Source organism: Tetranychus urticae, chromosome 3 (assembly GCF_039701765.1).
Source record: "Tetranychus urticae isolate SD_2017Ah chromosome 3, NJAU_TeUrti_SD_1.0, whole genome shotgun sequence".
Taxonomy (NCBI): Eukaryota; Metazoa; Arthropoda; class Arachnida; order Trombidiformes; family Tetranychidae; genus Tetranychus; species Tetranychus urticae.
The window spans coordinates 19548052-19574892 of record NC_142960.1 but is presented as its reverse complement, the minus strand read 5'-3'; the positions used below and the strand labels follow the sequence as shown (position 1 = coordinate 19574892).

Sequence of the window (26841 nt, the reverse complement as noted above, 5' to 3'; positions counted from 1 at the left end):
CCAATTATCTTCACCTTTTCTGGTAATAATACCGTTCGTTTTATCAACAAATGTTACAAGCAACTTTGAATAGGTAAATATAACCTTTCTGTTATTTTTTTATTATTAAACAAACAATGTAAAAATTAAATTTAACAGTAAAATTTACATTTTATACATAAATATTTAAATATGAACACGCACACGTAATTATTACAATATTTCACTCATTTCTTTTTTATTTTCTGACTCTTTTTTCAGGATCCTTTTTGTTGGTAATTTGAATGCAAATGGAAATATCAATCCAATGTTGTGTCGAAAATGATTATGAAATGTATTCTGTTGTTTTTGTGAAGACATCTTCTGGAGGCACTTTAAGGCAAATTAATCAGCCAATTGTCAACGAACGAACCAAGTAATGGAATACTGTTGTTCACAATTATTGACTTTATTTCCAATGGAGACAACTTTTCATGTGACATTAAACCGGAGTTGACATTGAATAAGGTTGAATATCACTGTTCATTGGAAGTCGAGTTTCCATCAAGCTTATTGGATTTGATGTATCCTGTTTAAATAATAATAAGAGTAATATCAAACGCATTAGAAACATACATGACAATGCAAGTAAACTTTATCACTCAACTCAAAATGACAATTCAAAGGAACAAACTAGGAATCAGGGAAAACTCGGAAAGAGGACAGAAGCAGAAAAAAACGCAACGGACAACAATTTTTATCCAAGATTTAACGACGATTGTTTGAACAATTTTGATTGACGCCAGTTGACAAAGGAATAGAGAGAAACAAAGATTAACAGTGAAAAACTGGTTTCAGGATGAAAAGAGTCATCACTTTTGAAAATAGTCTGAAAGAAACTGGTAAAGTCGAAAAGTCATCAGCTGAAATCTTTTATTCAATATTAAAGTTAAATTGTCAAATTTATCCAATCTAGTGAATTGATTGAGACTGTGAGCTGAAAAAGCGACTTGATTTGGCTGAAAACCTAAAGATTGTTAACAATGTCGATGCCTAATGAATCCCATGTCTGGTTGACCATTGATTTACTACTTTCGTCTCAAATTACTGATTGATAATCAAAATTTGACGCTTTACCAATGAAATGATTTTCCTCTATTTTTATGTTGCACAGTAAATATGAATCTTCATTTTAGTCGTCTATTAAGTTAATTTTTGTTGATTGTTAGTTTACTCTTGTCAGAGCAATGGACAAATGAGTGGGAATTGAAAACGGAAAGCTTCAAGTGTAGGAAGAGTGAAAATAAGAAAAGGATTGATTTTCCAATTAGTTGAGAAGCAATTTATTATTATTTAACATTATTGAATTGTGTTGATCTTTATTTTCACCCTGTGATTTGCTGATATTTCAAGTAATTTATCAAGAATATTGGATTGTCTCTTTTTATTTCTTTGTCAACTTGACGATGTAAAATGTATATTATTGCTCTCGATAAAGTTACTTTTTTTGTCACTCAATAACGATTGTGATATTTTTTTCCCTTTATTAAAACAAATCAGTCAAGCTTGTTATTAGTTTGATGTGAACCAAGGCAAAAAGGCTTCAATTGAACTGTGATAAAACATTGTATAGATCAACACTAAAAATGATGGCAAATAATGGCATCGATATTTGATAGTATTGGGCCTTTTAAGCACTAAACTGAGATCATCTTTTCTTATAAATCTCTTTGTTATTTATCTGATTGGGACAATAAATTGTCTCAACAGTCAATCAAGTCAAAACTGATCAGATGGGCGTCACTGGTAATCCAAGTTGAAAATTTAGTTGAAAATGTTGATCAAGTCGAGTTGTTGATTAACTGTTAACCATTTATTGAGTTTAGCTTGGCTAATGAAGGTTTACGGTTAACCAATTTACCTTTAAGATATGCTGATGCTCTTGGAATTGAATGAGAACCGGAATAAATTGACCATCATTAAGGCAATCATCAGATTTATTGGTCATTTTATCCTTGTGTGATACACCATCAATCAATTGTCACCATTAATGGTTGTTGGTACATTAAAGTGTATTAAGATTAAACATCAATGTTGAGGAACGAAAGCAAACAAAAAATAAATATAAATATATCCATGGAATAATATGAAGAGAGAGAGAAAGAAAAACATGAGAAGAGAAAAAAATGATTTCAATTAAGTGAGATTTTCATGAGTTTCAACAAAAAACATGGTAAAACAAGTAGCTTAACCTTGCCCCGATAAAGTCAAATTCAAGTCAAGGTACAGTTGAGACAAAACATGATGAAAAATATTGTTTCTTGAAGAGTTGGACTAAAAGTCAGAAGTCTGACTAAAGGTCTTGGGAATGATTTTAAACAAATTTGATTGACCGCTCTATCAAAGGGTTTACGAACAAGATAAAAGAGGGTGTTAATATCCATTGTTTACATCTGGTCATAAGTGAAGTCAATTTTTGGAGTGAAACATTCATTTTTACTTCAATTTACTTTATTTTTAGGCTTTTCTGACATGAAAATATCTTCTGGTTAAGTAAATAATTACATAATGTTGGAAACCATATTTACATTTTACGATTAAAGTCTATAAATTGTCTTGTTGAACCAAATCTTGAATTTACTTTAGTTAACTCAAAAAACCATTAGAAACAATGTTACCAGATAATGTGTCTCGCCTTGAATTGCAAGTTAACCTAAAGGTTTATATTGGTGAAAATTGAAAGGCTTACCTGGTCAAGTATATTATCGTCAATCGGGTGTGTAATCAATTGAACATGAATATTGGAAGCAGAATAATCTGGATAACCATGTTGACTGTAATTATCTAATTGTGTAGCCAAAACGGTCTCATTTTTATCCAACATTTCCTCTTTGCTCCATTTTTCATCATAAGTAATTGCCTCATTAACTGGTTAAAATAGAAACGTAATATAATAGTTTCATTTAATATCAAGAGCTGAACCATTGAAACAACATGAAAACAGATGAAAATAAAGGCAAACAACAAGAAAAATCCAAGAAGACGAAAGTAAAAGTTGAATGTAAAAAAAGTACATTTAGTTTTCATGGACAATTGAATAAATTGGCTAAATGTACATATAAAGACAATTTAAATTGTTGACAATCTGGTCAAGGCAAAAAATATTCAAAGCTGGACAGGAAAAGACAAAAATGTCGAACTCGAATTACGTTAAAAGACATTTTTCAAAATATTACTTTAACAAGTGAATGGGAAACCAAATGACTTTTCAGTTAGCTTCTTTCAAGGGAAACCCTTGAATGGACAAAATGTTGGATATGAGAGCAAATTGTTGATTAACCTTTGGTAAAACATTTCAATTGTTTCCATTCTGGTATTCATTTTCTGTTTTCGATCATCATGATGATTGAATCATTGATAATTCGCCTCTTTTACTCGAAATAATGTTCAACTCTTTTCTTTCCTCACGTTAAGTTCGGAAGTTGCTCAGATAATTTTAATGTTTCCATTCATTTCCTTTTTCATTATTTGAAAACTTTGCCTTCCGTTGCTCCTTTAATGGGTAAAACATATTATTATTATTATCCAATGTTTATCATTATGACCTTTAAGAATCTGTTCAACTGTCTTTTCAAATGGAAATGCCATTTCAATTCAAGATTTAACCGGAAATTTACATCAATCATATTTTTGATGAGAAAATAAGAGTTGAGAAAAAATGTTCCAAACACAATTTCGAATTGACTTTCGTTTTGACTTTATTCAACCCAATCGAATGTTTTTTTTCTTCAATTCATTAGATGCGTTTGAATCATCCAATGGATGCAATAATTGGAAAGACAATTGGATCAAAGTGTAATCATTGTCGGTTTGCATTATGATAATCTGCGTCTTTACGGTCAATTTGAGTAAAAAAAACTATCATTTCACTTTAAAGGATAACAAATTTAAGCCCAATTTGATTTTACTGAATATATAAGCACTTACTAAATATTAATTTATTTTGATCACCTGAACCAATGGCCTTATCCATGTATACCTATGCTAATTTCAAAACAAATACAATAAAATTTAACTCGAGCTGACATTTAAATAACCTTCAAGATACCAGCTAAGGTGAGTAAAGAGTAAAAGTTGATTTGATCATTAGCAGGTGAATTACATCGTATCATAATCTTTAACTTTTACAGTGTTAGCTGAATTCAAAGAATGAGTTTCTATTGTCATCAATAATGATATTTATTCAGATGTAAATTAATAAGTAAAAATGAGTAACCAAGCAATTAAGAGTCGGTTACCAAAATGCTTCAATACAAGGAAGGATATCAGTTCAAGTTTCAAGCTTGTCAAGTTTTTCATTATTTCGATTACCTAAAACTACAAAAATAAGTCGAAATGCAATTGACAAAAATCGTTTCTCTCATCTTGCTAATTGCTCTATTCACTTTCATTGGTTTAAAAATGGTCCGCGCACAAGGTACGTATTTAAACCACGCAGCTTCTGAATAAAAAATAATTTCATTTCACGTCCAAGTTAATAAAGTTTGCATTTGTTAATGAATCCAGAGACAGCTCTAGGTGCTTTAGGTGGAGCTCTTACCGGTGCGATTGGAAATGAAATCGATATGGTTGGAGATGAAATCGGTATGGCTGGAGATGAACCTCTTGTGTTCGGAGAACCTGAGTATTCTTAATGATGTAAATCATAAATAAACTATGAAAAACTAACCATAGTGGATTGGACAGTATATTTTCTGACTATTAAAGATAGCTTATTATACAAAAAATAAAATAGGATAAATCACAAATTTTGAATTGATTTTCTTTGCATTCATACGAGATATCACTTCAAGTTTTAAGCTTGTGAAGTTTTTCCATTGTGCTAAAAATAAGAGAGTTGGCAAGATTAGCTTGCCAACTCTCAAAACAAGGCTGAGGTTATTTTAAACCTAACTTAGCATCTAGCCTTATAAGGTTACCAACAGGATGTTGGTGATGATGATGAAGATGAGGATGAAGATGAAAAAGAAAATATATATATGACATATAATGAAAAAGAGTAGTAGTTCTAGTTAATTTTAAATTGTATGTACAACTTAGTTTTTCTTTAACCAACTAAGAACCCACTAAAAACCAACTAATTTGTTTTTCAATAAATGTAAATTTATAATTTATTTGGTAATTTCTTCCAAATGGCGATCTTGCCAGGATCGCTTATTAGCGATCTTGACCAACAATTTTAACTTTAATTGTCCAATTAATAAATAAATGTGTAAATAAATGGTAAACCACCTACGACAGTGAAAAGTGCATAGTGAATTGTTTGAGTTTTACCCAGTTGATTTCACCTTTATTGGACCATCATAAACAACATCTTTTCGAACTGTTTTATATTCATCAACTGGCGAAAAATTCTTTGGTGGTAACAGACGGATAGTGGTAATCACATTAATAAAGGTAAGAATATTCAGTAAAATTTTCCTCTTCATTGCATGAATAGATATTTTCTAGCAATGCACCTGTGTAAAATCGATTCTTCTTGTTTAAATTGAACATGTTTAAATTAGTTTAAATTAAATGGTTGATAATTGAAATTTAATAGTCTTTTAAGTAATATTTGATCCTGAAAATGTTTAAATGTTGAATTCAATGTTCATTTTCATCTTTTCTTTTTGTTGTTTTAAATACAATGATTATTAAGTGGGATTGGGATAAAAATTATATAATCCGCAATGTTCAATATGTGCATTAAGAAAAGTATATCATAATAGAAAATATTGAATATCTTATAGTCCAACTTTCTATTTGTTGTGAATATACTATTTAATTGTGAATTGGATTAAAATTACTTTTGCTTCTATCATTGTTACATAACTACTACAATGTTGTGTGAGTTAAAAATTATACGTTTCTGTATAAAAGTTATAACTATTATATGGATTTTGCTTTTATTCACTTGATTTACTCAAATTACATTTGATAGTTAATTGTTATGAATATTATTTTTAAAATTTTCATATATCTGTGTTTACTTAAACAACAATACAATTGTTGTCTACCGAATGTTTGATTATTGTGTGAAATTGATTCTTTTACTTTGCCTTAGATTATAATTATTACTTGATGTTTAGATTTTAATTACTCATGAACATTTATTGATTCTGTTTTCACAATACTTCTTTAAATTTAACTAAACAAATTGAGATAAAATGGCAACTCAACCCAAGAAATTCTTTAAAATTTCGGCTGATAAAACAACACAATCATCAAGTCAGACAAATTATGAAGTTAATGAGCCGAGACATTTGATAGCTACTATAGCAGAAAACTTCAATGAACCCAATAATATTAAGACCCTTTACTATGATAGGAAAGAAGATTTGATCGATTGGTTCGAAAGATACGAGTATGAAACAACAGCAGTAGGATGGAGTGATAAGGATAGACTGAAGGGAATAGCCCAATACCTTGATGGAACTGCTAGAAGATGGTATGTCAGTTATGCTAGTCCAGATAATCCTGACGCACCTAAAACTTATTATGATTTGAAACAAATGATGGTACGAGATTTATGTAGGGCTGATTATAGATCAATAATTGAAACAAGATTATATGATTGTAAACAAGAGAAAGGAGAATCTGTGGCTAATTATATATTGAAAAAACAAGAATTATGTAAACGAGTTGATTCCAAGATGCCAGAGTCACAGGTCTTAAGACATATTTTAAGAGGGTTGTTACCTGAACTTCTACAATACATTGATCAATTTGAAATAAAAGACGTTTCAGCTCTGTTACAAAGAGCAAATATTGCAGAAAGCACTCATGAGAGGCAATTGAATGAACAAGGGTTGATGGATAAAACGAGTCTAGAGAAGGTTTTCAGTGATTTAAGGAAGTCAGTTGAAGTAATGAATGAAAGGTTAACTTCAATGACAATTCAAAACCCTTCTAGACTCAATACTAACCCAACTCAAAGGCCAGTCGAGTGCAACTATTGTAAGAAATTAGGGCATGTTTACAAGTATTGTAGAAAAAGAATTTACGATGAAAAGCAAAGACAAGGTAACAATGGCATGGGTCAATCGAATCAAAATATGAATTACAGATCTAATCAAACTATGAATCAACAAAATAATAGGTGGACTAAACCTAAAGTAGTTAATTTAGCAACGCAAACTCCATCATTAAGTATGATGTTAACCTTTTATGCATCTCTTGCTGAAGGTAAATTTATCTTTATGAATATTGAAATTGAATCAAAGAAGTTTCAAGCATTGGTTGATACTGGTTCTGACGTAACCATAATAACGAGGAAAGTAGCAAATTCAATTGGCAAGAATCCTGAATATTATCAGGGTCCTTTAACTGACACTGCTTGCAATATTCCTATTTCTCCAGTAGGACAAGTAGATGTCATTCTAAATTTAAAAGGAGAAAATAAAGACTTGGCAATTGAGACAACAGTACTGGTAGTTGATTATTTGCCAGCAAATATTGAAATATTATTAGGCCAAGACGTTTCATGGGAAGCTGATTTATATTTAGGGATAAGGCAAAAGAGTGTTTACATAGGACATGGTGAAGGAGAAAAAGCTAGACAAGGTGAAACTATTGAGGTTAATCCTTACACTGAAGAAGAAGAAGAAAGTGAATCCTTGCCAGATTCATGGGAAGAATCAGACGACAGTGAAGATGAAAGTAGCCAAGTAGGGACTCAAGTTGTCAACCTTATGACTAATCAAGTTGAAGTAAAATCAAATGAGAAGTTCAACCTTGATGAAAGCCTAACTAAAGAACAATCTATTTGCATGTTGAACTTAATCCAAGATTATAGAGATGTTTTTTCATTTCCAAATGACAAATTAGGATGCACTCATTTGGTTCAACATCAAATCAACACAGAAGAGAACCCACCCATTCATCAACCTCCTTACAGGCTTTCTCCTGCTAAAAGGGATTTAGCTCAAACAATGATTAATGAGCTTATTGAAGAAGGTTTTGTTGTGCCTTCTAACTCACCATGGGCATCACCCATTGTCATAGTTGATAAGAAAACAGGGGACAAAAGATTCTGTGTTGATTATCGGAAACTAAATGCAATAACAAAGAAGGATGTTTATCCTTTACCTGACATTCAATTGGCTCTGGATTGTTTGCAAGGTGCACAATATTTTAGTTTACTAGATTTAAAAAGCGGTTATTACCAAATAGCCATGGATCCTAAAGATCAAGAAAAGACCGCATTCGTAACACAAGACGGTCTTTATGAATTTACAGTAATGCCTTTTGGATTATCATGTGCACCTGCAACTTTTCAACGATTAATGGACAGAGTTATTGCCGGACTAAAATATAAATGTGTTTTAGTCTACATTGATGATGTTATTATTTTTTCAAAATTATTTGATGAACATTTAGATCATTTGAAGCTTGTGTTTGAGCGATTGAGGTCAGCTCATCTTACTTTGAAACCAACTAAGTGTTTCTTTGGTAAATCTGAGATCCTTTATCTAGGACATTTAGTTACTAGAGAAGGCCAGTACCCAGATGAGAACAAATTGAAAGCAATTAAGAATTATCCAGTGCCTTTAAATTTAACGGATGTCAGAGCATTTGTCGCACTTTGCTCTTACTTTAGAAAGTTTATTGAAGGCTTTGCAACTCTTGCTAAACCTCTAACAGATTTAACTAAAAAGGACATTGGTTTCAAATGGGAAACAGAACAACAAAAGGCTTTTGATTTAATCAAAAGTAGAATGATCAATCCACCTGTACTAATGCATTATGACCCTAATAAGCCAACTCAACTACGATGTGATGCTTGTCATTACGGAGTAGGGGCAATTTTATTACAGGAAACTGAGAAACAATGGAAACCTGTAGCTTTTTCAAGCCGTTTATTACGTGGAGCTGAACTCAACTATGCGATTAGTGATAAGGAATGTTGTGCAATTATTTACGCAATTGATAAGTTTAGACCTTATCTGGATGGAATTGAGTTCGAAATATTTACAGATCACTGCAGTTTATGTTTTCTTCAGTCTAAACGAAAATTACCTCCCAGATTGCTAAGGTATTCGTTATTACTTCAACAGTTCAACTTCAAAATAACTTATAAGTCAGGGAAACATCATAAAGACTGCGATGCTTTATCTAGATACCCTGACGTCGAAGAAAATGAGGAAGCTAAAATAGACGACGACGAAAGATTATTTGCATTTTTAACTATGCAAAACGTTTTACAAAATGAACAATTAAAAACTGAACAGGAAAACGATCCTTATATTAGGAGTTTAAAATGTGAGATTGAAAATAAAGCAGTAAAACCAATAAAAACTCAAAGAAAATTAGAAAGATATAAAATAGATGAAGGGATCGTTTATCGAATAGTTAAAAGACCTTATGAGACTAGTTGGAACATAGTAGTACCATCAAACTTAAGACAACAAATTATTCAGGCCTATCACGATGATGTTCTTTCTGGACATGTTGGTTTTCAGCGAACTTATGAGAAAATAACAGCCAAATATTATTGGCCTAAAATGACCACACATATCAATGACTATGTTAAGAAATGCGCCGTTTGTCAGGCCAACAAAAGAGGTCCTCTCATGCTTGAAGCTCCTCTCCAATCTATTACCTCGTCCCATCCTTTCGAGAAAATAGGCATTGATATGCTTGGTCCGTTGCCGCTTTCAGCAGGAAAACAATACATAATAGTGTGTACAGATTATTTCACACGCTGGGCTGAAACACGTTCAACTAAAAATCAGAAAGCGACAACAATTGCACGTTTTATTATCGAACAAATTATGTCAAGACATGGCTCCCCAAAAATAATAATAAGTGATCAGGGAAGATACTTTATTTCCAAAATAATTAAAGAGATAAACTATTTTCTTAAAACTGATCATTATTTATCTTCCCCTTACCATCCTCAAACTAATGGTTTAGTGGAAAAAACTAATCAAACTTTAACAAGAATGATCACTCACTATGTACAAGAAAATCCAAGATGGGATTTAGTACTACCAATGATTACTTTTGCTTACAATACAGCTAATAACACTAGTACTAAAGCTTCACCCTTTTACCTAATTTACGGAAGAGAACCTAAATTACCGATAGATGTCGCTATCGAACGACAACAAAAACCAAGTAATCCTTATTCAGTCAACAAATATGTCACATTTGTTGAAGAACAATGGCCAGCAATTCGAGAGATGGCAATGAACTTCACAAATTCTGCCAAAGAAAGTCAAAAGTTTCGACACGACCGAGACAAAGATTTCGAATTCTTCCGAGAGGGAGATAAGGTGATGTTGAAAAACGACTTAAAGGAAACTAAATTTTCTCCATTGTTCAAAGGTCCTTATGTCGTTGAAAAACGAATTGGTGAAACCACTTATGAGATTCGAAATCTTGGGGAAAAAGCTGATAAAAAGAAGGCACATATTCATAGACTTAAGAAGTACTACGAACCAGATAAACCTAACGGTTCAACAACTGGTAGAAGAGTTACTAGATCAATGACAGGAAATCACCGAGAGAGAAAGAAATCTTGTTGTTCAGGAGAAAATGCTAAAACCTTATTGTGCTTACTTCTGATTTTAAATCTCATTCCTTCACACTTTGCTTTTTCAATTGCTCCATTTATAAATTGGAAAAATAGCAATAAACCCATTGTAAAAGGTCAAATAACTCACAACATCATGATAGCAATCAAAGCTCCTTGTCCTGAAATTAAAATCTTAACTAGTCGTCAGCTCGGAATTGCGCCTGACGACAATGAACCTGATGTGCAAGATCCTCTGCTTTGTCCAACAGATTTCGCATGCCTTGCATTAACGCCCAACGGAACGTTGAAACTCCTCGAAACAGAAAGACCATTCAATCAAATTGATATCATTGACAAAAATCAAAGGAGGGCTATTAAGCAATCTTGTACTTTAAGCCCAAATACAAATTGCGCCAAATCTTCCAAGAATGCTTGTTTAACAGCTAATGGTGACCACTACGTCGCAAAATTTGAAGAAGAGACGGCTTATTGTTATAATAAAAAAAGAAACTTAACTACCGAATGCGAGGAATGCACTGTTAGCACACCAAAAGACTGTCCAGTCTGTCCTGTTTGCTCAATTCTACAAAGTCGAGTTATCGATTGTGCGGTACAAAGCCCTCCTGAACTTTTATCTGACATTAAAAACCTCCAACGGATAACAGATCAAGTTTGTCAACAAACCACTGAAACTTCAGTTTTTCAGCCTCTCAGCAAATTATGTCCGGTTAAACGAAGAACAAAAAGAGTAGGTCCCTTGGTAGCTCTTGGAATTTATGTAGCAGTGACGGCAATAGTTGGAGTAATTAGTTCAACTTTACCAGCTTACAATCTTTGGACGAATATGGAACAAGATGATGCTATAGACAAAATTTGGGAAGACTTAGATAATAAGTTTAAACAAGACACAAACCTTATTAATGCGATTCAAAATTTGACCAGCAACCAGCAAAAATTAGCAAATGAAATGAAGAAAATGCATGACCGAATGGACACTTACTTTAAATATTCACCTTTAAGTTTGCTGGCAACATCGAAAACAATGATTGAATTATCAGCAATTAAAAGTAAATTAGAATTGGCTGAGCGTGATGTCAAAAATAAAAGACTTAGTGACCAATTCTTAAAGATATTTAACATTACTTTGGAATGTGGAGCAGATTGTCCGACTGAAATGGCAACAGATTTCAATTGCGAATTCGAAAAACGAAATGGGACCAGCAGATTGAAAATAAAGTTCGACTCACCAGTCATAGACACCAACAAAATTATCTATAGAGCGGACCCTTTTCGTTTGATTCACCACAATGAAACCCATTACTGTAACAAAGTTTATCGTGGGCCAAAATACGTTATTTGGAGAAATAATTCAATTTGTCCTTTCAATCCAGAAGATATTGAGAACGAGGACAACCTTATCTTGAATCCTGATGATAATGATTGTATCGACTCAGATGATAAAAATTTGGATGAATTTTGGAAAACAGAGAATTGCACCGAAAAAATTAAGCGAGCCGATGTCCAAATTAAAGTTGCTAATGAAGAACTTTACATATACTGTTTCAATACCAATATTACAATATTTGATATCACTAAACCGTGCCCAATTTATCCATTCAGAATAACTAAGGATACTGTTTTCACAATTGGAAAAACATTTTACAATGTTACTCACTTAAAAATGACCATTAACGCAACTGAAACTTTGAAGATTAATCTCTTGCTAAGTCCGACCATGTCAAGCTTCGAATTAAAACCAATTGTGATTGAGAGATTTGATGCTGTAAATTTTGTCAGACGACACAGCTCTAATCCATTAGTTCAACTAATTGGAGTCACAGGACTGATGTCATTTATTAGTCTACTTTGCTTGTTTATTGGTTGCAAAATAAGGAATAAACGAACGACTTATGTTCAACCTAATAGGAAAACGCAAAACTTTGTCGGCCTGGTGACGAGAGGAACCATTATTAAGGCCAAAAACCCGAAAAGTTATGATGTTGATCACCTTTATTAATCCAAGATCTTTGTTTTCTTTGAATATTTTACAGAATGGAAGATCAAAAGAGCTCTAGTCTGGCTAATTGGAGGCATGTGAAGGAATATGCTGCAGAAAAAATTAAATTCTACAATGACCAAATCTTAGACGAAGAATTCCCACTCCCAAGGCGTGTACGTTACAAATATATGTTATACTTATCCGTACTGGAACTGATGTTGGAAGCTGCCATCACTTACAGAAAATTATATTTTATAAAATTACACGGCCACGGAAGAACCAGGAGATTCCAAGCTCTGGTTGGGGACATGTTTGTCGCTCTAGATCAGATAGAACGATACATAGAATGTAACAATCTAACTTTCTTTTACGCCATCATGCGTAAAGAATACATAGAAGATTTTAAAAATTTTGTTCGATATTAGTTAATGAATTGATTATCATAAATGTTGTAAATGATAATCACGTAGTTCAAATTGTAATCCTAACTTAAAAATTAATCATTTAGATTTAATTTACCTTATTAATCTAATTATTTAATTCACTCATCCCTTATTATATATTTCAGAAATGGAAAACCAATTGTACAATTGGAAATTCATGCAGACCAACGCACGCCATAAAATTAAAGATATTGATTTTCTTCTGGAAACAGGCAATTTCGTCCCCACAAGGAGAATAGTTCGCAGATACTTAATAGAAAAGCGACTATGCGAAAAAATGTTATACATGGTAGCTGTTCATCACTGGTATCATCAAGCCAGATCCTTGAACTACAGAAGAAGAACTCAGAAATTGAGAATTAGACTATGCCTGTTAATAGATGAGTTTGAATTTCTCATAGCGAAATATCATTTAAATCACTATTACTACAGTTTTCGCAGATTACGTGAAAATTTTGATGAATTTCGTGACTGCGAAAATAACATTAACTTAGCCAATTGATCTTTGAGACATTGATTGTAAATGACCACTATATATGTTGTAAATGGTGGTCATGTAGTTTAAAACCTTTAATCATAATTGTAACTCCATCATCATCTTTTGAATCATCATTTAGACAAACAAAAGAGGGACCTTTTGAGTCTGAGGAGGGGGAAATGCTAAAAATAAGAGAGTTGGCAAGATTAGCTTGCCAACTCTCAAAACAAGGCTGAGGTTATTTTAAACCTAACTTAGCATCTAGCCTTATAAGGTTACCAACAGGATGTTGGTGATGATGATGAAGATGAGGATGAAGATGAAAAAGAAAATATATATATGACATATAATGAAAAAGAGTAGTAGTTCTAGTTAATTTTAAATTGTATGTACAACTTAGTTTTTCTTTAACCAACTAAGAACCCACTAAAAACCAACTAATTTGTTTTTCAATAAATGTAAATTTATAATTTATTTGGTAATTTCTTCCAATTGTGTTTTCAAATTACCTAAAACTACAAAAATAAGTTAAAATGCAATTAAAGAAAATTGTGTCTCTCGTCCTCTTCATTACTCTATTCCCTTTCATTGGTCTAAATATGGCCCAAGCACAAGTAAGTTTTTAAATCACGCTGATTTTGATTAGAAAATAATTTCATTCGTTATCTATACAATATATAAAGTCAAACTATGAAATTTTTGCGGGGAGATTGTGGCCAAACTAAACGGGTTCTAAAGAAAATTCTCACATAGGATGAAAGCCATGATTAAACTACAATCGCAAAAAATAATTCGAACTTTCTCGGAATTCAGGTTCCTGAGAAATCAGCGTTTAAACAGGGTAGGGGAAAAAAGCAACATCCGTATCTTTTACTATTGACTCTGGGGGAAAAACTTTTTGGTTATTCGGGTTGATGGTTTATTGTTGGTTTAGAAGGATAAGTAAAACCGTCTTTCGAGTAAAGAGTTAAGTGAAAAATGTAGTACCTTAACTGTACAGAAAGATTTCATTCTGTTCAGCTGTATAACCAGATTTTATTTTATTTTTTAGTTTTTCTCATTGACGAGGTTTTTCATTAAGAATTCGAGTCTTTAAATATGGATTGAATTTATTGTATTTCAGTGAAAAAATTACGATCAGTCATGATCGGGGGTTCCACTTGTTATTAATAATTCAGGGACAGATGTTTTAGGTGGAGCTCTTAAAGGCGCAGTCGGAAATTAAACAGAGTTGCTGGAGATCGGATCTCCTGACTATAATGTCCAGTCTTAATGATGTAATTCGGGTACTAAACCATAAAAAGCTAACCATGAATGGATCGGACAATATATTTTCTGACTATTGAAGACAGCTTATCTTATAAAAAATTTGATGGATCACAAATTTCGAGTTGATTCTCTTTGCATTCATTGAGCCTTTTTAACTAAATTACAATCAAATTGAGAGAAGCAAGCCAAACTCTTTGAAAAACGAACATCTTGGCAGAGAAAATACTATTTTTGATTCCATTTTTTCTTTTTGTTTAACCTTTTTCTTCATTAGATACACCAGACAAGTTTCACAATCTGATGATTTATGAGGCGAAAAGTGAATGGAATCAATTTTCACCAGGAAATAACCAAAGGTAATAATTACCTGAATCATTGATTCTCAAAGGTATTACATCGGGAGTTCTGATGTTTGATGATTTTGGGCTTATTTTATTTGATTTTCGACTCAAATTTGGACTTTTGGGTTTTCAAATTTTCCAAGTAATATGAAACAAATAATGAAATTAAAGTGGAAATTAATACATTGAATTATCTCATTTAAAATGAAAGGTTGATCGAGTTAATTGTTAACCAAATAAACCCTTCGATATCATACCTTGCCTTTGAATCATCGTCACGTGGTACAATAGATTTGCGTCTTTTCGAGTTGAATGCGTAAATTGATATTCCAATTAATCCGAGAAACGAAAGAAGTCCAATGCATGGAAATAAAAAGGACTTGTAAAGATGATTCAATTCTGTAAGATGAAAGGCAAAGGAGAGAAAAAACAGAAAATTTAAAAACATTGAAACAAGTGGAACAAAGCAAATGTTGAAATGTTTCAACAAAAGTTCAAAATCAGTTTCATCATTACTTCAACAGCTTCTCTGAATCAAAATGAAAAGCCTCAAGAGACGCTTTTCAACCTTTTTTCGGAATCAAAATGACCAACAAAAATGGTCAGTAAAACTGGAGTAGAGTTTCATCGAAACTCGTGAAGTTGAAATTTAGGTTCAACCCAAGATACTATCCATTGAACAGAAAGACTAAATTTCAATAAAAGAACCTTTCATGAAAAATCGAAATATTTTTCGTTTTCAGATAGAATAAAGAATAAAATTTCTAAAAAAAGGAAATGCAAAGTTTGAACCCTTTGAAGTCAACTTTGCAAATTAATTTCATCCAATTAAATAACTGATTTTGTCCATTTCAACGTCAACCTTTCAACACTTTAGTCAACTCTTTTCTTCGGCCAATTAAACTTTGAAATGTTAAATTGACCAAAGCAAAGTTGCTAATGAGTAAACCTTGAAATTGTCAATTTACAGGTTGCAATTGAATTTCGAGAGAAGAGAAAAAACGAGCGAACTGAAAATGTCAGTAGCTCATTCAATTAAACAAAATTTCTCGATAAACCTCTACTAACCTTGCAATTATATTGCACCATTTACACCTGTAAATCTACTAATCATAATGAACTTGGACAATCAAAAGGGTTGACCAGTTGACGACGCAAAAAGTCAATTTAATTATGAATGAGAAGAAGAGGAAAAGTTTAATGGAAAAAGACAAAAAAAGTAAAAGAAGACGAAAAAATGTGAAATAAATTAGTTATTATTTACTCGATAAAGATGATGCTGATGATGGGTTTAGTGGTGAGATGAGTTATGAAGAGAAGAGAAGAGAAACTGTTCGCAAAATGAATGTTGATTGATGATATTAAAAGATATTGACTTTCAATTTAACACTTTTCCTCACGAGAATTGGTGTCAAAATGAAATGCAATATTTGGTGATATAAATGCATTAGTAAACCTTGATGACACATTGTCCATCTGATATTCATCCATGATGGTCAATGTTGAGTTAAGAGTAAAGTTTAACCAGAAGTAAAGAGGAAGAAGAAGAAAAGTTTTAAAAGTTGAATGACAATCGGAATGAGATTTACTTTTGAAAACAAAGAATGAAAATTCATGATGAAAATGGTTGACAAGTTGAAATTTTTTGTCGTTGATTAAAGTCTTTTATGTTTATTGAAACAATTGTTGGTTAACTTTTAAATGATGCAAAAAGTTGAATTGAAACATCAAAATTAAAAGATTGATTTATTTCTGTTCGTTCGTTTTCCCTTTACATTCAAAAATTATCTTCATCAACAAATTTCCATTCATCAATCAATCCAATTGATTATTCATTTTATCATCACTAATCAATCTAAATAATTTTACCATTAATGGTGGCAATAATGACATGAGATGCATTAAATTCATATCATTCAAGTTCATCGCCGTGAAACAATTTACTTTACACTTGAATGGCAGTCTGATTGGCAGAATCAATCTGAAAAGTTTTTCCTTTTCTTTTTTTTTGTGTTTCATCCAAATTCTCATTCGTTGAAAGAGAATGGAACAAAAAATCTGTTAAATAACGAAAACATATTTTTCTCTTTTCCACCATGGATATTGGATGTAATAACATGATGAAAATATTTGGCTTCAATAATTTTGATTTAATAATAAAGTGAAAATATTTTCATTGGAATAACTGTTGATATTGGAATGATATTTTTCTTAAACATTTTCTTGTTGAAACCCAAATTTCCATTTTCAGTTACAAATTTATGCAGGAAAACCTTTTAGAAAAGGTCAGAAAAGGAAAATTTTGATTAAAATTCTGAATTTTAAAATGCTTCATTTTTCTGTCTAAAGCTTTCAATTTTTTATCCCAAAAAATATTATTTTCTTTTGCTTCGAAAAAATTGAAACGGTTTCTCTGAGTTCTTACAGATTGGCAGATTCGACCAGAATTCTCAACGCAATCGAATGTTTCTTCCTTCAATGCATTCGATGCGTTTGAATCATCAAATAGACGCCTTGATTGGAAAGACAATTGTATAAAAGTATAGTCATTGTGCAGTTAAATTGTGATAATTTTTGTCTTTACGAGTGAAAAACTATAATTTCACTTTGCAGGGAAACAAATTTAAGCACAATTCAATTTCACTGGCTATATCAGAACTTGCTGAATATCAATTTGTTTTGATCACCAGAGCCAAAGGCCTCTTCCATGTATACATATGATAATTTCAAAGCAAATACCATAAAATTTAACACGAGCTGACATTTAAGTAACCTTCAAGTTACCAGCTAAAATGAGTAAATAAAGTAAAGAGTAGAAGGTGATTTGATCATTTGCAGGTGAATTACATCGTATCACAATCTTTGAACTTTTACAGTGTTTATTAAGTTCCACGAGTGTGTGTCCTATTATCATCAATGATGATATACATTCAGACGTAGATATTCAAGTAAAAATGATTGAAGGTTTCTGATTGAATGGACAGACATTGTCAAGTATATAGAAAAATCTATTAAAGGCCAATCAGCGCTATCCATGATGCCGATAGCGATGACTAAGGCGATGATTCATAATGATGTAACTCGGGTACCAAACTATGTCAGGGCAACCATGAATATATTATACTATTATTCAACGGCAAGTTTGATAAAAATCTAAATCTTTAAAATTCGCTCGCAATTTAAGATTCTGTAAATCACAACAGTTGAATAGTCAATATTTCACCTTTCATTTCTCGTTGTGAAACCTTTCAAATCCTTGGACAGTTTACTTTGCTTTCTCTCCATTATCTGTGAATAATAATGAAATATCATACTCAATCTAGTTCAGTTTAACCATTCAATTGGCCCAAATCTCATGGGTAAAAGAGGAAGAAAGAGAAGAATAAGTTTCTATAAATGGCAAGAGTTGTGAAAGTGAATTAAACATGGTAGCTTTTGTGGGTGGAAAAATGATGAGTAAATATTGAATTAATAATTGCGTGAATGAATAGATTGACAAGAATCTGTCATCTTAATCTAGTTTACATTTTTCATCCACAAAAATGTTTTGTATTATTAGCAGAATCAAGAGCTTTACTCAAGCCGAATAAAATTTGTCAATTTGTTCCAAATGAGAGTCGAGTAAAAATCGAAAAATAGTTCAACATCACTTTTCGATAATCAATTGGTACATATTTTCATATTGCATAAATTGAATGCTTTTAAAGGTACAAGAATGTTTCATTTCAAACTTGAAGGTTTTATCGTCAAATTGAGTTTGGAGTTACTCAAAAGTAGTTTTGGTGATAGAATTTTGCCCAAAATGAGAAATTAAATGATACAAAAAGTTGATAATCATGTCATGATGCCAAATCTACTAAGACATTAATCTATTTAGCAGTTGGCAGACAAAATGTAAAACTGGTTCATCAATATTTAATCACCATGTGAGGTTCAACATGAGACAAAACTGGTCTCTTCTCATTAACTCGATAGAATTTATTCTTGTTCTTTATCAGTGTTAATCAGCTTTTCTTTGACCACATCCATCAACATGCTGTTTACAGGATAAGAAGGAAAAGAATAGAATGAAAGGGTTGAAACAAGGACTGATTTCAGGGACAAAATGTTAGTCTCGCTGAATAAAAGTCAATCTTTTCTTTCATTTTCTTTCTAATCTCACCTTTACACAATTCTTGGTTAAACACCTTGAACGTTTGAGCTGGCAGTCTGATATCGAATGCATTTGCATATTGATCAAGTTGATTGTTGAGAGCGTCAAGTCTAATGAGCATTTGACGAAAACAAAGTTACAGGAAAGAATAAGAAACTGCTCATTAGAATTATCGTTAAATCTGAAGCTATTAATTTCCACCAATCCAAATTTTATAAGAATCTGATGAAACAAAAGAGAAAAAGGTTTTATTCCAAAAATTAACGAAAACGAAAAGGTCAAGAATATGAATGATTGCGGATGAAATATTCATTTAGTTAATGAGCGTCGAAACTTTAGTCGAATTTTGATTTTAAAAAGTTGAAGAATTGGTTTGAAACTTTTGTTGACTTTCAATGGAAATATCAATCCTCTTGAAGCTCTTCAACATTTGATCAATTGTTTAAAGAAATGAAAACGAATTGTTCATCCAAAGTTTATCAATAAAGAATGAACTTTTCAAATGGAGAATGGAAAAAGAGAGAAACAATTAAAGATTAAATTGGATAATCATGAAAGTTGGTAAATAATTGAAAGGTTAATGTCTGAGGTCTGCACCTGGTAATGACGACAGTTGACTTTACCATGTTTACTTGATTACGATTGTTGACTTGAATTTTTGTTTTACTTTACATAGCAAAATAATGCATTAACATTGATGGCTTGCTTGGTGATTAAAAGTTGATTTTTATTACTCTATTACTTTGGACTTTTTATTTTGCTGCGATTTTTGCCTTTCCAAGCAAAGTAAACAAACCATTATAATTGATAAACTCGAGTTCATTAGTTATTGATGATGATGATACACTAGTTATGAAAGGTTGAATAAATAAAGATGAAACAACAAAGGAATAGAGGTAAAGAAGGAAAAAGCAGAAGCAAAGATTAGAAACAATTTTTGTTTTTAACCATTTAGAGTTGCTTTGGTCACTTGTGAGTTGCATTTTGTGGCTGATTTTTTTACTTGTAACTTGTACTTGCTTTTATCAAACCATTTTTACACAGGAAACTCAACTCTTGATTTAATATGTTAAGGAAATCATTTGTTACTGTGTTGGTTTGAGCGATCAAGAAAACGATAGCTGTAATGATTCATTAGAAAGAGGCAGATAACTCTGATGGTAAATGAATGAATCGGCCTTTTAGCTATCTTCAGGTTGATTTTCTATTGTATTGACAAAGAATATCGATATTGCGATAGGTAAAGAGGTAACGTTATCAAAAGTTTAGAAATAAAATATTACATGAAACAAAAGTATGAGCTCATGGTTGCAAAGTGTTGAAAATGCAGGAACAAACAATTGAAAGGTTGAATCAACACTTTCAAATGAGAATCAGGGGAAGAAAATATTGCTCTGTTCATTCGTATAAACTTTACCCTGGGCGGTCGCTGACAAAGAAAAATATTAATTTAGGCCGATCACTTGCACTAAGACCCATATTGGACAAATAGAGAGTTAAAACTAATGGAAACTTATATCAAATAAAAGCAAACAAATTTTCGCCTAAATAAGTGTGAAATTTTGTGCAAATCTGTCCAGACGTCGGACCGCCATAAAAGATTCTATTTACTGTCAAACTTTACCAGTCATTCATTAGCGCAACAGGGTCCAGGATCAAGTCAGCTTGACAGGCTCCATCAACCACTAAGGTAAACGGAATTTTAAATTCTGTACAAGTTCTCTACTAATACGGCACCTGTGGGTACTATTATTCGATTTGGCGAACTTATTGACAAGGGATGCATGGTTGGTGCTACGACAATCTTGAATTTTTTTGGGCTTAAATATTCTAATGGGTCAGATGGATCGACATTGCTGCCATTAAGCATATTAAGCATATTAACTTACGTAAAAACAACTTTGACATGCTATAACTTTGAAAATTTCCGAAACGAAAGGCTTTACAAAGGATCATATCTGACCCATTAGAATATATTAAGCCCAAAAAAAGTTCAAGCTTGCCCGTAGAACCAACCATGCATCCCTTGTGAGATCTTAATCAAATAAACGATGTATCTTTTGCAAACATAAGTCGACAACTTGTAACAAACAACAATAAGGAGAAAAAAGTTGTATTTTTAAAGCATAAGCACCTGAAGCTGGCAAAATCGACCAGAATTACCAACAATGTATTTTTTTTCTTCGATTTATCCGATGAATTTGGATCATCCTACAGAAGCATGAGTTAAAAGATAATTGGATCAAAGTGTAATCATTGTCGTTTAAAATAGTGATAATCTTTGTCTTTACGGTCAATTTGAGTGCAAAAGCTTTCCCTTTAAAGGGAAAAATGTAAACTCAACTAATTTTTCCCTGGATACAGCAGCACTTGCTGAATATCAATTTAATATGATCGTTTGGGCCGCTGTCCTCGTCATTGTTGTAGTCAAATATGCAAAAATTATAAAATTTAAGCTAACATTTAAATAACTTTCAAGTTACCAGCTAAGATGAACAAATGAAGTAAAGAGACAAAAACGATTTGATCATTCGCAGGTAACTTACAGTATATCATAATCTTTGACTTTTACAGTGTGCATTAAGTGCCACAAGTGAATTTCTATTCCCATCAATCATGATATTTATTCAGATGTATATGAATAAGTAATTATGAGTAACTAAGCAAGTAAAAGCCGAGTATAAAGACAGTTGATTTCAAAGAAATGATATCAGTTCGAGTTTAAAGCTTGTGAAGTTTTCTTTCATTGTGTTTTACAGTTTCCTTACAACTCTGATAAATTGTAATGCAATTAACAAAAATCGTGTCTGTCGTTTTCTTCATTACTCTTTTTGCTTTCATTGGTCTAAACATGGCTCAAGCACAAGGTGAGTATTTAAACAATGCAGCTTTTGATTGATAATTAATTTCGTTTGAAGTTGCAAGTTAGTGAAGTTTGCATGCTTTATTAAATCCAGGGATGGACGCAACCGAGGGCCGAACCAAATCTGCTAAAGAGGCACTCGGTGATGATCCTATGCAAAGTGCATCCGGTATTGGACTCGATGGTAAACGGCCACAGGAAGACGGTGGTCTTTTCCGATGATGTAACTCGGGTATTCAACTAAGAGAATCATGAATGAATTGGACATTATATTTTGTGACAATTAAGGACAGCTTTTATATTGAATTGATGAAATAAGATCATTTAATCTTTTTATCTGTTTTTATTTAAACAATAATTACCCAAGCATTTCTTTGATTTGACCAGATTTCTGAGCCTCATGAACTTTTGTTTTGATTTTTTACTCTGACCTTTGCCCACCATCATTAGAAATATGTGCCGATAACTCGAGAGCTATAAGTCAGACCTTTAAGTTGTCCAGTCAGTATAGTTCTCAATAGATATTAATAAAAAATCTCAAGTTCATTCAGACTTTTGTCGTTCTTTAACCACTGACATTTGCAGGAGTGAACTTTAATAACCTTGGACTTTCGAGCTTATGATTCATCTAAATCGCAGTATTTGATTCTGACTTCTGTAGCATCAACCTTTCTTGAGTTACAAATGCTAGCACGCGTAAAATGGAAAAAAGCCCGGTATGTTACAGCACGCTTATTTGAATCAAAAGTATCGTATTAAAATAAATCTTCAAAAAACTTGCTATCACTCATATTGGAGATGACAAAGATCTCTAAAACAAATTCAAGATATTTTTTGACAACATAAAGGGGAATATAACTCTTTTCATCCATATAAAGGCTTCATAAAGAACCCTTGTCTTATATTATATTTTAAATTGCTGCAGCTATGAATAATTGAGAAAACAGGAGCCTCAATTTGGCCACGACTATCATTAGGAAAAATTACCGCGAAATGGCCTTAAGTTACCTTGATCATGAAATGCAATCACATCTTTTGTTATTGATAAAAAATTTTCCTTCGAACACAATCTTTTCAATTATTTGGTGAGCCTGTGTTGATTCACTCAAGAACTAGATTTTATTTTTCGTATTTTATAATAATAAATTTTTTGCTCAATCAAGAATTCGGATTTTTGCGCCTAGATCGACTGTATCGTACTATACGAAAAGAAATTTGTAATAAAAAATGATCTTGAGGTCTATGGTCCAAATAAAAGTAAAGGTTAATATAAAGATTCAAGATATTATCTGCAAGAGTGCAATTTTGTTGCTCAAGAGATTCTCGTCTTATTTTTAAATCATGCTAGAAGTGCAAAAGGCTATTTACCGTGAAAACATCCAAGGATAGCAAAAGAGTAAAAATGAAAACGCAAAAAAGTAAGAGGCTAGTTAAGCGTAAAAGATTGAAAGCAAATAAGAGATAAAAAGAAGCTTTAAAATCAGTTGCAATAGCATGGTTAGAAGACAATTTTCAGACAGAAAAAGGCAAACTGATGAAAAACCAAAATTGAGGACGAGCAAAAAGAAAAGACAAAAAGCAGATAATGAGATCGATGAGCGAAAATGTGTTAAAGTGTATACATTGAATTATATTAGATAATTTTCAATGCTGACTTATCGTTCCATGAAAAAACAATTGTTCATGAGAAGAAGAAAAAATATGAAAAGATAATAAGAAAAATTTTTCTTCTGTTGGTGGTGATGAATCCAAAAGAGCAACTAGTTTCTTCATGATGGAAAACAGGAAAACATAAAAAGTTCAACATGAAAACAGTTGTATTTGTTGGAACAAAAAGGTTTTCAAAAAAAAGTTTCGTAGGGAAAATGAAAAATTTTCAGCTCGATTCTAAATGACTCTCGTCATTCTCATTGCCTCATCCTCTGGAATAAAGATTTCAAGAATTGATGCCAAATTCCATAAAACACTTTCTTTTTTCATCTTTTGTCTTCCAACTTCTGAAAAACCCAACATTCGATCAATGTGATAGTCTAATCAGTTCTCTACGCATTGATTTTGACTTTCAACAGTTGACAAGTCGCAACAAATAATGAACTTTAACCATGCAATCAGATTCATTATCCATGAATATCATTGTTTAAATTAATGTAAACTTAATAGAAAACAAACTAATTACCATTTTTTTCGAAAGATAAGAGTAAAAGTAAAGAGAAGAATTTTTTCTATCTCTTTTCATTTTCTTTGTTTCACTTTCAGATAATCATTGTTATTAAACTCTTTGTACAATATCAGTTGAGCAAATGTTTCCCTTGATAACCTTATAATAATGTAACAATAAGATAATCCTCTTAACATTAAATAAAGAAAAGTAATGATAATAATGGGTTAAAAGGTACAATAGATTAAAAAGATAACGGAATTTGGTTTATTAATTTTTCTTTTCATAACCCAATGGAAAAAGTGTTTCAAGAAAAAAAAGTGTTGCACTTTTGTACCAATGTTCAAGTCTGGGTTTGCTCAAAATGAAGCCAACTTTGTTAGATTAACTCAACAATAGCATGATTAAGTTAACCTTGAAAAAGATTCTAGAATTGACACTCGATTAAAGAACAGTTTTGATTAAAATTTCAACCACCCTTGAGATTAGATAAGATTATAATAGAAAATGAGAAAAAGTTCATTACTTTATTAATAAGTTTCAGTAAACTCTCAGACGAAAATGTTGGAGTAAATTGACATTCGAGATGCTAAACCTACAAATCTCGATCTTTCATGAAGTCTAATATCAGTCTTTCATTAATTTATATGTCGTCTTGTCTAGAATCGATTGTCTGAGTAAAATTCAATCCGATCAAAGTCGATTGTCTAAATTGTCTGAAACTGGAATCCCACGATTTCGAGTCAACTTTGTGTGCATCTCAATCTTCATCAAGTACTCATTGAGTCTTGACTAAGATGTGGATTACTTTCATTGAGTTTTTTCTGTAAATTCCTCGATATTCGGCGATTATTCTGGTTTAGTAAGTTATTCTTCTTAAGTAAACTCAAGTAAATTCCAATAGAAGCACTGAATAACTTTGATTGAGCAATTGATCTCAAAGAATTTAAAGTATTTACTCTTAATTCGTCTCATCTCATGAATCACCAGCTTACCAGAATGGATAAAATTTAAAAAAAGCGAAACGAAAACAGTAAAAAATGTTCCACCAACAGATCATGGAAAGCGCCCTGATGGATCACTTTTCGTAACCCTTAGTAGTGCAAATAAGCAAAACTAAGCTATAACATTGAAAGTTGAACATTTTTCGAGTTTCTTTTATTTCATGTATAGTTTGAAAAATCTGAGTGTCTCTATTCAAAGTTATCAATTCTTTTTTGCTTCAAAATTCCAAGTGTTAACACTAGCATTTCATCTACTGCTTAACTCAGTTTAGAGTCAATCTTTATGCTTTAGTTTTTCATCGTCTCTAGTTTAAAATTGTCTTAAAACGTGGAAACGATGAGAAGGAAAATATAAATCGTCCAACATGTTACAGGAAAGAAATGCTCAACTGTCAACATGGAAAAAAGGGATTTCAATGCTTATTCTTTTGCATTACTTATTCCCTTTCCAAAGGATTGATATCTTTTCTGGGAAAGCTTCTCATTGCTTTCATGTTATCCTTTAGAAAAAAGAGAGAAAAAGAGAGAGATGAAACAAGACTGCAAGTATTACAATAATATCTTACAAGATTTGACAGGGAATCCCTGGGAGTGAATATAATTCTTGCTGGGAGTTGAGCGAAAGTAAAGGATGTGTAAAGGAAATGCGAACGTGAGAATCACTTAGAAAATGTAATATCTTCATTATTAAGCAGTCCAAGGGAAGAAGAAATAGCAAACTCTTTTGTCTTACAATCTTTTTATCTATTCAATTTTGTTCACCTGAAGAACTCAGCATGACCCTAAACTCAATAACTAAGTGTAGCGATAATTTATACAAAACCGATAAGCCAATGTTGGCCTTAGAATGAATTTTCACAAGTAAAAATCTGTCATTCACATTTCCCTTGAACAATTAATGATTTCAACTTTTTTCTTCTTCTTCGACTTGGACATTTCTGAAAATGTCCACACTGATTGACGTTGGCTCATTTGGAAATGGGAAAAGCACAAGAACAAGGTCAAGAAAATAAATATTGACCGATTTAATAGATTATGAGAATCAACTCACTTGATGACTTTTTCCAACAAGGGCAAGAGTCAATTTAGATTGGCAATGATTAACTTATCAATTTGCTGATGAGTTTTAGTCTCTATTGTTGCCACCTCGAATTAAATGAGTAAAGACCCAAAAACTTGGAGTAAACAGTTTTTTTGTTTCTCTCACAATTGACATGATTATGACAAAATAGAGATGAACAAGTTAACAAGAAAAAAATGATAACGAAAAGAAATAAAAATGTTCACAACAATTGTTCCATATAAGAAGGAAAAATATATTAATTTATCATTTGATTGAAATGAAAAAGAATATCAAGAATGTGGAAATGGGAAGAAGAGAAAAAAGAGAAAATCTTTTTCTTACAAAGACGCAATTTTGCACAATCACAACAGTCAACCTTCATTTTCCCTCATTGCTCTCTAAGCTTTTCTTTTTTAATTACATTTCGCCATCTTTGCTTGTGCTTGTTGACACAAATTGATTGGATCATTGGAACAATAAAAACATTTCCAAGTCCACTTGGATTCCAATGCAAGACAAAAAAAAGATTTTCAACTTTTCCATTTATTAAT

At 31.9% G+C, this 26841-nt stretch overlaps 1 protein-coding gene and 1 long non-coding RNA gene across 2 annotated transcripts in view; one reads left to right on the top strand and one right to left on the bottom strand.

Moving 5' to 3' along the window:
- Positions 1-64: 64 nt before the first annotated feature.
- LOC107363174 (uncharacterized) overlaps positions 65-26841 on the bottom strand; it is a 96224-nt gene continuing 69447 nt past the window's right edge. The window contains exons 11-15 of the mRNA XM_015930357.2: positions 15307-15448; positions 15076-15167; positions 2708-2886; positions 1880-1972; positions 65-547 (exon numbers count right to left, since the gene is read on the bottom strand). Coding sequence (XP_015785843.2) covers positions 461-547; positions 1880-1972; positions 2708-2886; positions 15076-15167; positions 15307-15448 — 593 coding nt within the window. The 3' untranslated portion in view covers positions 65-460. The remainder of the gene's footprint in view (positions 548-1879; positions 1973-2707; positions 2887-15075; positions 15168-15306; positions 15449-26841) is intronic.
- Positions 21926-22393, top strand: LOC107363178 (uncharacterized). The gene is made up of 2 exons (XR_001568823.3): positions 21926-22069; positions 22160-22393. It is a non-coding gene; the product is annotated as an uncharacterized LOC107363178 (long non-coding RNA).